The 17,144-nt window shown below is 40.8% G+C and overlaps 1 protein-coding gene across 2 annotated transcripts in view; it reads right to left on the minus strand.

Annotated features, from left to right (window-relative positions):
• The window catches only part of LOC105498700 (proprotein convertase subtilisin/kexin type 5), a 469,848-nt gene that overhangs the window by 107,571 nt on the left and 345,133 nt on the right, over positions 1-17,144 (minus strand). For both annotated transcript variants that reach the window (XM_071077655.1, XM_011770951.2), the window contains 3 exons: positions 11,918-12,054; positions 6,314-6,520; positions 4,824-4,892 (listed from right to left, as the gene is read on the minus strand). In XM_071077655.1, the coding sequence (XP_070933756.1) occupies positions 4,824-4,892; positions 6,314-6,520; positions 11,918-12,054 (413 nt within the window). The remainder of the gene's footprint in view (positions 1-4,823; positions 4,893-6,313; positions 6,521-11,917; positions 12,055-17,144) is intronic.

Genomic DNA, 17,144 nt, shown 5'->3' on the forward strand with positions numbered 1-17,144 from the left:
AGTGCAGCTCTTCTCTCTTATCTGTCTAAATTCTACGTAAAAGCTAATGTCCACCGCAACTCTCATCTTCTTAAGAGCCTTCCTTGAACACTTCAGTGCCCAGAGGTTCTCTTTTTTTAAAAAATCCTTTTGATGCATATATTTGCACGGAATTTATATAGCCTCTTTTTTTTTTTTTGCAATTCCTTAAAATTTTTAAATTTGGATATGTTTTATCCCAAGAGTGCAGACTATGCTATTTCAATTGGCAAACACTAATACATTTTCATTGTCTCTTTCTAAGTTAAAACAAGGGCACATTAACCATTATATTTATTGATGAGGTAGAAAAGTAAGAACATCTTATGTAATTTGATTAAAATCAATCATCAAGTCAATGGTATATAATCTAAGATGTCTGGATCTCAGGTTATAGTTAAGTGTCACAGCTATTGCTACATTCCCTAAATTAAAACAAACAAACAAAAAAGGTGCCTCAAAACATTAGGTAAAAGTCACTCCATTTACTTCTGTCCTCAGTTATTGAAGAAATATAATTTAAAACTCTCAGATTTATCTTAGTAGTTAAAATTTCCATTCAAGATACTGGTTAGAAAGAGAAAGAATTGACAGCAAATATTCTTGGAACAAAATGGTATTATATAAAATGTTATCTATTTGTTTACAAGTTGATAAAGAAGAGAAATCGAATCTCATAATTTCATCTCAAAGTATCTAATTCAACACTTTCCTCCAGATGAAACAATGATTTTTGGTCATGAGTTTAGTTTTCTGCCCCCTTTTTGGTAATATTTTCTTGGAATGACAGATAGCTAGCTCCACCCAGGTAACAGATGAGATTCCAGTTAATATGGAATTTGAGGATTTTTTCTTATTAGGTATAAAAGATAGATATTAATGTTCACTAAATAGCTGGAAAGGAATACAAAACTAAAAAAAAAAAACCAAAACAACAACCAAAAAACCCAGGATTTTTATTACTAATTATTTTATATAGCTAATTATTACATAATGTAGATAAAATGTCTCACAATGACTGATTTCACTTTTCTCTGACTCCCCTAGAGATGGTCTAGACTTGGCCTCGAGATGAATCTACATTATTAAAATGGAATAAAGTTAAGTTCTCTCCAAAGGATGATGTCCGTTCTCACAGGAAGGATCTTGGGGAAATCTATAGAAACGTATTCAGATTTTTCAAGTTTGTATTTATCTCTTTAAAATTATAAAACTTAATAAACCATGGTCTGATCAAAGCTTCCTTGCAGTTCTAATAGTTCATGAAAAATCATTTTTTAATTTAATTAATTTGTTTATTTAGAGAAAGGGTCTTGCTCTGTGGCCCAGGCTGGAGTGCAGTGGCATGAATATGGCTCACTGCAGCCTTGACCTCCCAGGCTCAGGTGATCCTCCCACCTCAGCCTCCTGAGTAGCTGGGACCACAGATGCATACCACCACATTTGGCTAGTTTTCTGTATTTTGTTGTAGAGACAGGGTTTCACCATGTTTCCCAGACTGGTCTCAAACTCCTGGGCTCAAGTGATCTGCCCACCTTGGCCTTCCAGAGTGCTAGAATTATAGGTGTGAGCCATTGAACCTGGCCAAAATAATTTATTTTTGTATTGTATGGTTTATTTTTTCTTCTTCTTGGTTCATAAACAGAGTTTGATTAGAGAAAACAGCAAATCTAAGACCCTGGGTATCCTAAGTCATTCATCTCTGCTTTGAATTCGGGCAATTCTCAAATTCAATTCAACAAACATTCATGCATTAATTGCGCATTTATTATGTCCTGTGCACTCTGCTAGTTCAGAGTATATAAGTCAAAGAGCTTGTTCTCAGGTAGTTTAGTGTCCAGGCAGAAAGGGGTATACATAGCAAATATTATACTAGTCACCTCTAAATCATATTCTCACTGGCCTAAAAATAAAGGGAAACTAGAAAAGGGAGAATTTACTCTATTGGAGAGATCAAAAAAGGGTTCAGAAATAAGGTGACAAGTTGGTTCAGCCAAGTCAATCCAAGAATAAACGAGGCCCAATACATAGAGATATTATAAATTAAGGGACATTTTAGAATTTAAAATGAGAAATTAGAGGTATTTAGAATGCTCTCGCCACCCTTTCTGGTGGTGTCACTGCACTTTATACCTGTATCTTCTCTGGCAGGTTGTCTTCTAAGAGATTTCACTCCAGGTGTGTCACTTGGGACAGATCCTGCTATCCCTTATGGCACGATTACAGCCATATCACCTGCGAAATTCTCACCACCAAGGCGAGCACTCAGCACACAGTAGACAAAGTTTCTTAAGTAATGAATGGACTGAAGAACTTAATAGCACTTTGTAAAGTAAATCAAACTTTCTAATGTGTCTCTTTTTGCAAGTTGAGTCTTTCGGATTTTGAGCCCCCAGAGGGTCAGTATCTGCCATGGAGTCCATTTCCAGTGGCTTCCCCATGGTGTCATGTTTAGCTGGGTCAACTCAATGGAGGATGAGGCCAATACAGACCCCTAGTGACCGTGGTTTTCTTGTCACTGTTCCCACCTCCATGCTAAGATCCTCACTGATCCTGAAGGAGTTCACACACATTCATACATTCCTCTCAAGGTGTCTTGAAGCTATGGAAGGAACATCTTCTTTCCTCTACATGTATCTTGCTGGGTAGACTTGCCCCACTGTCATCACTGAGCAGAGCCAAGAGAGACCAAACCTCAGGTTTTAGATTATACACAACCCCTCTCCAAGATGCACAAAGATGCTAGTATGGACACACAACACACAACAGCAAAGATGCCAGAGAAGACCACAGAAATTAGCTGGGGTGTGAAATTTAATGGGAAAAATACATCTGAAATGGGCAAACAGTGAAATGAAGATAGTCAAAACATTCATCATTGCTCTGGGCAAACTCACCTTCTGTCACTTCACATGAGACAGACGCTAGAATTTGCTGATAGTTTTTTACTTCAGTACTCTTATTTATGCCTAAGTTTATTTTTTGCTTCCCAGGTAATTAGCATTTTACCCTTAAATATCTGACTCTAAATTTTACCTTCTTCTTAAGTGTTTGTTAACTTTTTATGACATTTTATTATCCAGTAATATAAGCATCATATGATAGTGGAAGATAATGGGAGAATGATATTTAAGCTTCCAGAAACTGTATTTTCTAGTTACAGATATTATAGAAAATGTATCTTTTCCATTTAAGGCAAAGAGTGGTGGTGATAGCTACAATATAAATTATATAATTCATGTATAATATTTAAGTATTAATTTCAAATTAGCACAAAGAGAAGATTTAGAATATTCACAGCACCAAGAAAGGATAAATGTGTGAGGTGATAGATATACCAGTTATCCTATGCATCACACATCCTATGCAAATATCAAAGTATATCACATGTATCCCATAAATATGTAACACTATTATATATTAGTGAGAAAAAATTAAGAAAATCCATTGGGTAAGGCAAACAAAAAGTCTACTTTATTCTGGCACAATCTTACCGCTAGAAACTTCATGAGTATTCTATAGAACAGCATTGGCCTTACTGGGCGGCTTGTCAGAAACACAAATTCTCAGGCCCACTTTAGACCAGTGAATCAGAATCTACATTTCAACAAACTCCCCAGGTGATTTGTGCCACACTGAAGTTTTAGAAGCATTAGTCAACCAATCCTAGGGCTCCATGAAGAGAAATTATTCCATGAACTTTTCAGATGAGTTTCCTTTCAAAGATCACACATGCTAATTATTTTCTATATGTTGCCTAAACGTACATTAAGAAACAATCCTGGAATTCGGTAACCTCCCTATTTTTCATCTTATAGCCAATGCAGTGGTGCCATGTGTTATGAACTGTCTCCATCGCCTCCTGCAGGCATGTGAGAAGGGGAGAAAGAAGGAGCCACTGACTTGAATTTAAGAGTTATACATGAGAGAGACAAGTGCTTTGCATTGTATGATGGGGAATTCAACTCCGCTGTCACCACGATGCTTTATTCTCTAAGGGTTGTCTTAGGCTCCAAGCAACAGAGTCATTTGTATTTTTATTTTTACTGTTTTGAGATGGAGTCTGGTGCTGTTGCCCAGGCTGGAGTGCAATGGCATGATCTCAGCTCACTGCAACCTTCGCCACCCAGGTTCAAGCAATTCTACTGACTCAGCCTCCCGAATAGCTGGGATTACAGGCACCTGCCACCACACCCAGCTAATTTTTGTATTTTTAGTAGAGATGGGGTTTCACCATGTTGGACAGGCTGGTCTCGAACTCCTGACCTCAGGTGATCCACCCACCTTGGCCTCCCAAAGTGCTGGGATTATAGGCATGAGCCACCATGCCTGGCCCAACAGAGTCATTTTTATAAAGGAAAACCCCCATCCCTCTACCCACAAACTTTTTTACATACCAAGTGAGTTAGAGGAATTAGGCATTTCTTTGCTTAAGTTTATTCACTGTTAATCTTCCAAATGTGTCACCTTGAGAAGCTAAGGAGAGGCTGAGTCTCAGGCACCTGAAATGCGGTTGCTGGTCAGTAAGCCCCACCAATTTATTGACAACCAGAGGAAAAGGTGCCATGGTCTCCTTTTCTAAACTTGAGTTTCATAAAGACAAGAAACCCATTCATTGCTTCAAAAGCAAGTATTTCCTCACAGTGATCCTGTCTGTGTTGAAGAGAGCCTACTTAAGACATTGATGGTGACACTGATGCTGACAGCAATGACAAGAATGCCTGCTGGGGCAATGACAAGATGGAGATGTGTGGAAAAGGACTCAGCTGTTTCAACTCTTTAGGTGACAAAGGAAGAGGACATACCCAAGCTGCATCCCAGACATCCTTCTTCACAAGGGACACATTCTTCATAGTCTGGGTCTTGGACTTCACCTACACAGAAAGAGAAGTGAAAAACACAACTCATTTCCATTGAGTGGAGACACGTGAATTGCTATAAAAATATGTTCTTGTGTAGCTTCTTTTAAAGTAAATCATAGAGCAATTATGAAGCCCAAAACCATCCTTGAGGATATATGTGGTTTCTACTTTTTAATCTCCTTCTATTAATTGAATAGATTAAATCAGCTTGATTGGGTACAAAGAGAACCAGGTTGGACCATATGCCATGCAGCTACTTTTGAAGTCAAGCTTGGTGATTTTATTTATTAAAGAAACCAGTTTTGCTTCTGGGAAAATGGAATTGGGTATGTAAATGAACACGTTCCCTTCCTCTTTTTATCTGTCCTACTAAACACTTTTTAAAAAGTTTAAAACCTTTTACTACACTCATAAACATTAAGGAGAGACAGAATTGAGTGTCTTAATTATTCTAAAAATGTCTTGGAGCTCTCTTCAGCACCAGACCAGGCATAATTCTCATACAGAGCAGAGCAATAACAGTCCGTGGCATTCTTACATAGAAGAGAACCGAAACTATAAGTGTTGTTTTTTAATTTCCTTCTTCCCATAAAAGATAAGAAATTGGGCAATAACAATAACACATACGATTCACAGACCATTTTAATATTTTCAAGTAGTTTTAGGCTGATCCTCACTGGCTTCTCAAAGCCACTCTGTCTTGATGCTCTGCTCTTCCTTTGACAGATGAAGACAACAAGGCATGGGCAAGTTAGGTGAGTTTTGCCCAGGGTCTCGTGTCTAGTAATTGGGAAGGAGAAAACTATTGACCCAGACTTTTGGATTCTAATCTTATTTTCTCTCCCCTATATCCTGTCCACAATCCCCCCACCTGCCAAGATCATTTTCTTTTCTTTTTTCTTTGTTTTTGAGATGGAGTCTTGCTCTGTCTCCCAGGTTGGAGTGCAGTGGCACGATCTCGGATCACTGCAAGCTCTGCCTTCTGGGTTCAAGCCATTCGCCTGCCTCAACCTCCTGTGAAGCTGGGATTATAGGCATGCAACACCACGCCCGGCTAATTTTTGTATGTTTAGTAGAGACAGAGTTTCACCATGTTCCCCAGGCTGGTCTCGAACTCCTGGCCCCAAGTGATCCACCTGCCTTGGCCTCCCAAAGTGCTGGGATTAAAGCACGAGCCACTGCACCTGGCCAATTTTCTATACACTTAGGTGCATTCCTACGATCTTGGATTATGTCTGGGGAAACCCAGAGAAGGGGTGTGTGAATAGAGAGAGAGAAAGTAACCTCTCTCCCCACTTGGGTATGGAGTCACCCAAAATCATCCCAAGTGCCGACACGCAAGCCAGGAAGGCAATTCAAGTCTCCAGGACATCCAGGGCGCAGACCCTCCTCCCGTGTTCTGGTGCTGGGCAAGGGCCCAGGAGCAGGCTTACCTTGTCCACACTCCAACTTCTGGCACGTGTGGTTGGTGGGCGCTATGAAGTAGCCCCTTGTGCATCTTGTGCAGATGTGCATGTTGTGGCAAAGCTCACAGTTGTCTGGGCAGGGCAGGCAGGTATTCCCTTCAGTGGCATAGTGGCCCTCTGGGCAGCTCTCTCGACACTCTCCCTGGTATAGGAAGTACTCTCGGCCATAGTTGTCTGATCAGTTACAGGGGCAACGAGAAGAGGGATAATGTACCGAGTTAGCCATGAAGCTATTATAATGTAAGATATTATATTTAAAAAAGATGCAACTGAGTGCTTTCGTTCCTAGGGGCTGAGGGGTATAAAGATGGATTTAATGAAAAGTGCGATAACTACATCCTTGTAGTTGAAAAGTTTTCCTTGCAGGGAATTATTTTCCAATATTTTATATATTTCAGTGAATAGCGACTACTATCTGGGATATCATTGCAAAACCATGCTCTGTGAATAACTACAATTCAAAATGTGTTTAACTTTCCCAAGGGCTCCTTTGGTATCTGTGAAATCTCTCAGACTTGGGGGGGGGGGCTATAGAGATCCCATGAGAATAAACACATGCTTAATGATCGACATGTTTTAGGAAAGTGCAGTCTTTTAAAATGATTTTGAATTGGTATCGATCACATGCTTGCATTAATCATCTAAGGTCTGAATTTCCGCAGAGCTGCCAATGCCCATAATGACAGGCTTATTGAAGCACTAGGCCAAGCACACTTCTTTGACTCTTTTACATGCATTCCTGAATGTTCCTGACTTCTGTCAACATTGGATTCTATAAGGAAAGAACTGGCAGTGCCCACAGCATAACAGACCATGGGAATTTGTTCCTGGTGGGAATGGAGAAGTCTAACCAGTTACAAAGCATCACAATTAATTACAAAGGATTCTAATCTGTTACAAGTACAAAAACAACAATAAGGTGAATACTGATGCATCTAGAGGTTTCCTACTCCCACGCTCTTGGAGTTTTTGTGCTGAGTGTGCTCGGGGTATCCATCTTCTCTGAATCAGATTTCCCATATGTCCCTGCCTCTGAAGAGCAGCCGATCTGTGTTACTCAGAATAACCAGGGTCTAGGGTTCATTCATCATGTGATCTACCACATGGATATCCAAAATCATTGACCTTCAAGATGCAAGGCTGCTGAATTTGTGGATAAAGATAACACTAAACCCATGTTGCAAGTGTGGAAACTGAAAGTCATTCTAATGTTAAATTGACTCACATGAAATTGCCAACATGTGACTATTTTTTACCTGTGAGCATGGTACTTTCACATCATTTATCATAATATTTCTTATTTATGCAAAGCCATAGTTGAAATACGTTTTTTTTTTTTTTTTTGAGACAGGGTCTCACTCTGTTGCCCAGGCTGGAGTGCAGTGGCATGATCTCAGCTTACTGCAACCTCCTCCTCCTGGGCCCAAGTGATCCTCCCACCTCAGTCTTTCAAGTAGCTAGAACTACAGGTGCATGCCAGCATGCCCAACTGTTTTTTTTTTTTTTTTTTTTGTATGTTCTGTAGAGAGAGGGTTTCATCATGTTGCCCAGGCAGGTCTTGAACTCTTGCGCTCAAGTGATCTGCCTGGCTTGGCCTCCCAAAGTTCTGGTTGTGAGCCACCATGCCTGGCCTGAAATGCAATTTTTAAAACATGCTTTTGGATTATGGGCTCTCAAGCTACCTTTTTGGCTGATTATGATTTTATACCTGAAGGCTACCGGTTCCCATAGGACCAAGAAAATAAAAACGGCTTCCACAGAGGTGGTGGAAGAAAATATTCTGCTGTTTCTAAATTAGACATAGAAGAGATTATCCTCTAAGGAAAGAAGAGGGTTTGGAAGGACTAATGTGCATTTGGTGACTCTATAGCTATCGATCAACATTGTGGAGCACAAAACTCTGATCTGGTGGAACCTGGAATCTCTAGAGACCACAAGAAGGTCATCCTTCCAAGTTATGTTCTCAGTCACTTTATGAAACCATAACCAATGCCATTTCCATCCACCATGACTCATTCAGGAAAAAAATCTTTTTTTCAGAGTTCCCCAATTTCTCTGGGGTAGGTAGGAAGATTTGAGGGAAAGCAGTGAGGAAATCTACCTCTTTTGCATCCCCTACGCCTTCACATGACATTAACTCAGGACCCAGATGCTTAGGGGGACTCTAAGGCTCTAAATATGTATTTGTGGAATGACTGAATGGAGTTAATTCATATTTGGCAATACTCAATTTTTCCCCTATATCCAACTGGATCATCAATCTTGAAAATTAGCAACAATGGGCCCAGATTTAGAAGGAAGTGTTCTTCAATCCCGTTTTTATTGTTTGGACATGGCTTTATTGAGGGGCCTCTTCAGGTGTTATAATTTGGGTTTAAAGAACAGAGATTTGAGGGGGTCTCAGTGTTTAAAATACATAGACCTGCAAAGGGAGGTCACTTAGATGCCTTGGTCATGACCAGCTTTTCCCACAGGTTTGGTCCAGGACTATGTCAAGATTTGGTCAGATTTTGAGTAGCCCTGCTCAATTAGTTATGGATAATAATTTAAATACCATGCATAAATTTTTGACTACTCGCCCAGGGTCTTCAAGTTTAAATTATTACAATAGTATGTAGACGAAGCTATTTCCAGTGGTAGAAGGGCTGATACTTTTGTTAGGCACCGAAAATTTTCCTGGGACAAGAGTTCAAATGGGATAATAGGGGACAAGAGTTTGGATTGGCTTTTGTTTATTCTGGAGAGTGATTCACTTTTACCAGAGCATTTCTTGGCAGCTGATTCTGTTAGGTGAGAAGGTAGACCAGCATGAAGATATTGGATGTCTGTAGGAGAAAAGGAAGGGTGAGGGTTGAAGGCATGAGGTGAAAAGGACTGCTGGAAAGGATAAAAGAAAGGTGCAGGGATCCTGAAAATAAACTTGATGAAGTTGACTACCACATTTTGCTTACTGTAGCTGTTGTGTGATTGATGGAACTCAGCTTTGGGTCCACTTTGGTAGTGAATAAATCTGGAAGAGAATTGGAGTGAATCCTCAGCAATATAGCTGGAGATGTACACTTCCAAAAGGCATCATACCTAAACCTTAGTGAAGTCACAATTAAACAAGGGATACAATCTCTACAAATTGGTGGGAGGGGCTTATGAAGATTGATGGGACCCCCTGGTTGGATGATTTTTAGCCTTTTATTAAAGCTTCCATTTATGGATATGGAACTTCTTCAATTAAATCATCCTTCTTCTTCAGCACTGTCCCATCAAGGTCTCTGCTACATTTGCTTCACTAATGTTCTTAAGAACATCACACTCTTAAGTAGGCAGAACTACTTCAGGGCTTGCTAAACAATAAGCCCTACCTCGAGGAAGCCTTCTCTGCTCATCACAGCTGGAAGCGATGCTGCTTCTCTGATCTGGCGTAGGATTTCTACCATGCATTTGGTCTTCATCTACTATTTTCTTGTTTTGTAATATATGAGGACAAACCTCCTTGTTAGACTGTAACTCCTTGAAGGTGAGTATCTGCTATCATTTATCTCATTTTCTCTGGCATTCAATATACAGTAACTTGTAAATAGAAGGGCTGCAATAAATGCTTAAGATAATGGATTAAGCACAATTTCAAACAGAAAAAAAAAAAAACCCAAAAAGAAACAGAAGAAATGTCAGCTCATTTGTAGGTAGGTTGGTCCAAGTAACTGTAGGATGCTTAGAAGACTAGACATTTGTTTGGTATCTAAACTTCTTTCTAATTTTGTCCTATATATGGAGATGTGAACGTGATTTTGGATGCCATCTTATCCTTTCTCTTCTTCTTCTTTTTTTTTTTTGTTACAAATAAGAAGAGGCATAAAGAGGTAAAGTCACTGGTTTAGTACCTTCTCGTCAGTAACAAAGCCGGGACTTGAACCCACATTTTCTGACTGCTGGTCTTAACATTCCTTCCATTGAACCATTCATTCATTCGTTCATTCAGTTACTTATTGTGAACCTTCCATATACCAGACACTGTGATGGTGCTCAAAATACAGCAGAAACGAGTGAGAAACCATGCCATGCTCTTATGGGGCATACAAACGTATGGACCAAATAGACATCAAATGTGTTGAGGCTCGTGAAGGGGGAAGTGCAGCGTTCCCAGGTTGCTCCTGTGAAGGCCTAATCCAGGCAAGGAGGTTAGGGCAGCCCTCACTGAGGAAACGATGTTGAAACTAACATGGAATAGGAAGACATCAGCCAGACAACAAGTGGAAACATCTCAAATAAAGTCTTAAGAGCAAGAGAAACTCAAATGCCCAAAAGAGTAAGCAGCTACAAACAATAACAGTAATGATAATAAAAATAATAATAGTTAATATTCTAAGTGCTCACCATGTGGCTAGCCCTGTTCTAAATGCTTTACTGTTTTATCTCATTTCATGTCATTTAATTTTCATAAAAACTCTTAAAGAAGTAAGCATTATCATCATCTTGTAGATGAGGAAGGAAACAGAATAAGGCAGTCTAGAGGTAAAATATGACAGACATTTGTCTTATTTTGACACATGAAACACAAAGCAATAATTTTAATTTATACACAGAAATGTGTTATCTCCTGATCTCCTGCAAATGCCTGGTACTCCTAATGTGTTCTTCATTTTTCTTGGTTTACTGCAAGGAAGACGAAAGATCAATAATTCTTTTCCACCAGAAAAACGATCTAAGGATGATGATGCTGGTAACTGACAGCCTCAGGATCAGTGAGACAACTGGGAATGGTGGGGACTGGGGAGAGATGGAGAGCAGCCTCTTTTGGACTCCAGGTAATGATTTGGGAAATGCAGGTCTGGTGGTGGATCTTTTGAATTTTCAATAGACATTAAACCCTCAAGTTTTTATCTGCAATGTCCCAGTTTTTAAATTTGGCTCAAATTTAAAAAGTAGTATATACAAAAAAATAAAATATGAATCTGGCCCACATGAGGTCAGTAGGGGACAGGCATATGAGTTGAGGCTGGAAAGGAGTCAAGGGTCAGAATGCAGAGAACCCTTGAGAGCATGAAATAGAATCCAATGGCAGCAGGAAACTTTTAGTGCAGGTAAATCTGGGACTCAAAGGTCACATTTGTAATCATTTGAAATGATGACCTTGCTCTGCTGAGCTCTGGCAACTTCTAAGTGGCATACCTCAGCTCCACGAAGACTCACACACAGCCCCTAATACAATACTTTCCTTAAAGACAGAACGTGTCTGTCTTAATTCCCTAGCTTTTCACTTGTACTTCCACAAATCTTAGCTTCACTGTCTTATCTCATGTCTGACCTCATGCTTGTCTGTCTTTCTCTGGAAAGTCATCTCTTAGCTGCTTTCTCATCTTTTCAAGGGCACCGAGTCTACACCCAAATAAGGTGAACAAGCTTTTTGTGTCCTGACAACAAGCAGAAAGTTCAAGGTTGTCCAGGCGCTCCAGTGAACAGCTGTCTGATCTTAACCCTCAACCCCAGACACAAGGCTTTTGGGTCAAACCAAATGATGGCCATCAGGAGAGGAACAGGTTTGGGTTGAGGAAGACGGAGGAGCAGCCGTCCTCTCACCTGCTTCACAGGAGGTGCAGTGGGTAGGGCCGCTTCCTTGGCATCTCTGGCAGGTGTGGTGGCATGGATGGCATTGGTTCTCAAATTCAAATTTCTGTGAGGGACAGTTGGAAACACAGCGGCCATCATCAAGAATCCTAGAGGAAAAGCAGACTTTTAGAATTCACCAGGGTGACTTTCCAGAGTGGCCCTAAGTATCAGAACATGTGGTTTTCATGTTTGCTGTACAGATTTGACTTCATTGTTCCAGAAACAAGGGGGATGACTGGGAGTGATCATCTTAGAACATGTAAAATATTAGTCATGTACCCATCCTTGGCCCAAGATTTGGACCTAACAGCCAGCGTGCCAGAAACTGGCTGGGAAAACAATCCCGAATCTGGTTCCAAACAAGCTAACTGGTGCCCACAGGGATTAAATCCATATTATAGGCCCCAACCAAACCCAGCCAACAGTCAGATGGAGGTTTCTAAACTTTCCATACACTCAGTGGGCCTCTGAGAGAGGCCTTGGAGAAAATATTCTTCCTTTATCTATCAGCATGCTTATGCTTTGCAAGGGAAATGTCAGCTCCAAGGGCTCTTGACTAGTAGAACAAAACACTGCTTTGTAGCTCGGGTGCTACTTAGAAGCCCGGCCTGAGTATGTTGCAAGTAATCAATGAAGTCTGATTTTGAGTATCTTGTTTTGCAAGCATTTCCTGAGATATGGAGCACTGGAGTCTCTATTTTCTGACCATGAACACTTTCTGTGAACACCTACAAAGGGCATTACTGATGAGTTAGTATATGGGCTTCTAAAACTTTGGTTTTACACATATACAATATATATCCTAATGTCATTGTTAATATTTTTGTAGTTTTGCTTCATTATTCTTTGCAAACTAATCATAAGAGCAAATGTGATTAAGTAAATTGTATCCAAGTGTTCTGTTCAGAAAAATACAAAATGTTTATCAAATGCAAGAGTCAGATAGGTAATATGAATAGATGAAATGAGCTGGGGGCTGCACACCCAGAGTTCCTAATTTAGTGGGTCTTAAAGGGAGGCAGCTGAGAATTTGCATTTCTGACATTCCAGATGGTGCCAGTGCTGCTGGTCTGGTGAGCAGTCTTCGAGAGCCGCTGCTCAGTGACAGTCTGGATTACTGTGGAATTCACTAAATGATTCTTGTGTAATACAGGTGACATCAAATTGGCATCTCTTACACTCCCTTAGAATAACAGTTATTGTATCAATTGTGAGGTTCACTGAGCACACGGCATACACGTGCTCCCATGAGCATAATGCTGCCATCCAGGCCTGGGACATCTGAGTGGGCCTGTGAAGACAGGGAAAGTTGTCCTTTTCTCTCTACTACTCCTCTCCACTGAAGCTGCACCACATGAAAGGTCAGCTGTAGGCCTCAAGCAACTTGTTCCTGTATTGGCACTGGCTTGTTTAATGTTCACTGTTTCCAGAGCTAGAACCAACCCTGAACTGAGGGGTGGGCCATTTCAATCCCAGGTTTAGAGGAAAGTTGGGTGGGGCAAGGCATCTTGAATAGTATGTCACTGCAGTCTTCTATCTCATTCATTCCCACACACTGAAAGTCTGTGTCATTTGCATCTGTTTGGAGGCAGAATGGGATTCAAGGCAACAACCTGAGACATACGTCCACCTCTGTCTTGGATTCCCAGGCCCTCATGTTCTGTTAACCATCCCCAGCACCACTGAATGAACAATCCTTCTGGCCCTCTGCAAAGCGTGAGTCCCAGTCCTAAACAGACACTCACACGCATCTGGCCGTCCATGTCAAAACAGATCCCCTGCACCATGGCGTAGAATGAGATGCCTGTGCTCCCAGCCCAGATTTTTAGCGGATGGCGCAAATGCCAAAGGGGGAATATCCCAGCCCCAGCCTGGCACCAGTTACTGAGCTAGAAGACTTTTCAAGGAATAGTCTGGATGTGGCTAATTTAATATGAACAAACAAAGAAAACTATAATCTTTCTGTAAGAAAAACTGTGGAAGAGCTTTCTGAGGATTTTAAGCTAGAAAGCTATTCGATGTTCTGCTGAAAAGGAGAATGGGGCAGGTTTATTCTGGGGGTTTATTTTCTTGCTAAAATCAATTGAGAAAGGGATATGAAGTACATCATCATTTTATCTCTTATAGCAGTGGTCCCCAGCCTTTTTGGCAGTAGAGACTGTGATTTGGTTTGGCTGTGTCCCCACCCAAAATCTCATCTTGAATTGTAGTTCTCACAATCTCAAGTCATGGGAGGGACCCAGTGGGATGTAACTGAATCATGGGGGTGGTTATCCTCATGCTGTTCTCGTGATAGTGAGTGAGTTCTCACGAGATCTCATGGTTTTATAAGGGGATTTTTCCCCTTTGCTCAGCACTTCTCCTTCCTGCCACCCTGTGAAGAAGGAGCCTTTCTTCCCCTTCACCTTCTGTCATGATTGTAAGATTTCTGAGACCTTCCCAGCCATGCAGAACTATGAGCCAATTAAACCTCTTTTCTTTATAAATTACCCAGTCTCAGGTATTTCTTCATAGCAGCATGAGAACAATCTAGTACAGACCAGTTTCATGGAAGGCAATTTTTCTACAAATGGGGATGTAGAGGATGGTTTTGCGATGATTCAAGTGCATTATATTTATTGTGCCCTTCATTTCTATTATTATTACATTGTGATATATAATGAAATAATTATGCAACTCACCATAATGTAGAATCAGTGGGAGCCCTGAGCTTGTTTTCCTGCAACTAGATGGTCTCATCTAGGGAATGATGGGAGGCAGTGACAGATCATCAGGCATTAGAGTCTCATAATGAGTGAACAATATGGTTCACACTCCTGTGAGAATCTAATGCTGCTGCTGATGTGACAGGAGGTTGAGCTCAGGTGGTAATGTGAGCAATGGGGAGTGGCTATAAATACAGACAAGGCTTCACTTGCTCACCTGCTGCTCACCTGCTGCTGTGCAGCCCAGCTCCTAATAGGCCATGAACCAATACCAGTTCATGGCCTGGAGTTTGGGGACCCATGTTTCATAAGATGAGATGACAGATTGGCTTGGGGGGAAATCATTTGTTTTGGGAGAAGTGATCTTGATTAACGGGAACCACTAAAAACCACTCAGAAATAGGAGAAGAAGCAGAAATAGAACCCTTCCATGTTTACATAGGGAAGGGGCTGTCTTTTTGACTTGATTTTAGGAACATATCAATCACATAATCATGCTTGAAACCATTCCTTCCATGTCCACCCTAACAAAAGCATAGGCGACATCTCCAGTTTTTGTAAGAGGATGATTATTTCTAAAGATAGAAAGATAGGGAAGACAGTTATGCTTAAGTGAAGGCACTGAATTATGCCACCACGACCCACCCCACATTCTCCAAACTCCCCCCAAAATATTGCTAAGAAACCTGAAGAAAAATCCCATTCCAAATGGCCACAGTTTTCAACAGACACTAACAAATTTTCCGTAGTAGAAGAGAATAGATATTTTGCTCTGTAAAAGTAGAAAATGGGGCTGATGAAAATTTTCCTTAAAGCCAACTCAAGGCATCTCTGGGACCACCGGGCATCCAATTCATGGATTCCTGAGATGCCCAGGCAAGCTCATCTCTGCAGGGGAAGAGCTTCTCTCCCCAGCTCATGCCAGCTCTTGACCTTTTCATAGGAAGTGAACCATTCCAGACCCAACAGGCCTGAAAGAAAGGGAGAATGCAGTGGAACCAAGTGCTCAACAGCTGGGCAGAGATGATCCTAACATTGGTGCTGAGTATTCCAGAAGGCCCCAGGATGTGTGTGTGACGTGAACTGTAATGAAAGAGATGGCATGTCAGGGTTAGCTTGTCCTCTTTGCTGATTGTTGACTTGGCCTAATTAAAGTCATTACAGTGGCACTTAGTGTACTTTCTTGGTGCTTTAATATTCTAAAAGAATGAAATCTAGTAGGAAGATTTTTTGGTCTGAATTCATAGAAAGAGATCAAATAAAATGTTTGAGCACGGGTCAGAGCGGAGATAACTTTGAAATGTTTTTAATTAGTTCACTGACTCTGTAACTCCTTCAGGGCTGGGCAGGGAAATTAGTTTGGGCAGTGAGACCCCAGCATCACAGAGCTTTGCATGTTAAATACAGTGGCAAAGAGGGCGCTTGGTTTCTCCAGGTTTTTAATTGTCTTTAAGGAGCTAAACCCAGTGGTTTATAAAATTGTAAAGGAAGGGTGGTGGCTGCCTTATTAAACAAATGTTCAAATATTCTCCGGGTTCAAAAGACATGCACACATGCATTGGAATTTGATTCCTGGTATGGTGGGGAATTGGAGAAAAAAACAGAACCTCATTTTGAGAATGCTATCTGTATCTTAGAGTAAGTCCTGAGGCTTCTTTAAGGCAAATTCAATATTTAGAGGCATAGTTATTTTAAAGAGACACTTGGAAAAATATGCTCATGGTTAGCATTAAAAATTCTTGAAACTGTTCCTTTGTGTCTTCTTCAGTCCTTTCTCCTTCCTTCTTTCCTCTTTTCCTTCTCTTATTCATTCTTTCCTTTCTTCCTTCCTCTTTCTGAGGGAGCTATTTGGAGAGCCAAACCTATGATATTGATTACATACTTCATCAAGTTCAATAAAACACATTTATTGAATTGTTATGTGTTGATCACTATGGGGCATAAAGGAACAAACACATCACAGCACCTGCTTGCAAGAATATACAGTCCTGCAGAAGCAGGACAAAATGACCATTATGCAAAGCAGAGGGCATGTCCATCCCAGAGATGCAAAGTGCCTGCCACTGGAGCAGCCTCATCACCCTTGCCTGCAAGAGACCTGCTTCCTTTGCATTGGGAAGGGCAGTGATGAGGCCATTCAGTGAAACACTCAGCAGCCAACAAATATTCAGTGCTAGGCTCAGAGGAGCATTGAATGAAAATACAACAGGCCTCCAGCTTTCTTTATTAGAAATTCCCAGTGTATTAGCAAAGATGCTTATTCCATTTACATACTTGCTACCTCATTAACTCAGTTAGCAAACATCACTGAGTGTCTACTATTATCCCAGAACTGTGGTAGGTACTAGAGATCAAAGATGAGTATCTCAAGTGGCTTACAGTCTGATGAAGAAATAGCTTTGTAAATGAAAACCTTCAAAGGCTACAGGTGCTCTTATGGAAGCTTATAGAGAGCAAAGAGATATAAAAATGGTTAATTTTTGCTGGGAAGA

The sequence above is a fragment of the Macaca nemestrina genome, chromosome 14, assembly GCF_043159975.1.
Source record: "Macaca nemestrina isolate mMacNem1 chromosome 14, mMacNem.hap1, whole genome shotgun sequence".
Classification (NCBI taxonomy): domain Eukaryota; kingdom Metazoa; phylum Chordata; class Mammalia; order Primates; family Cercopithecidae; genus Macaca; species Macaca nemestrina.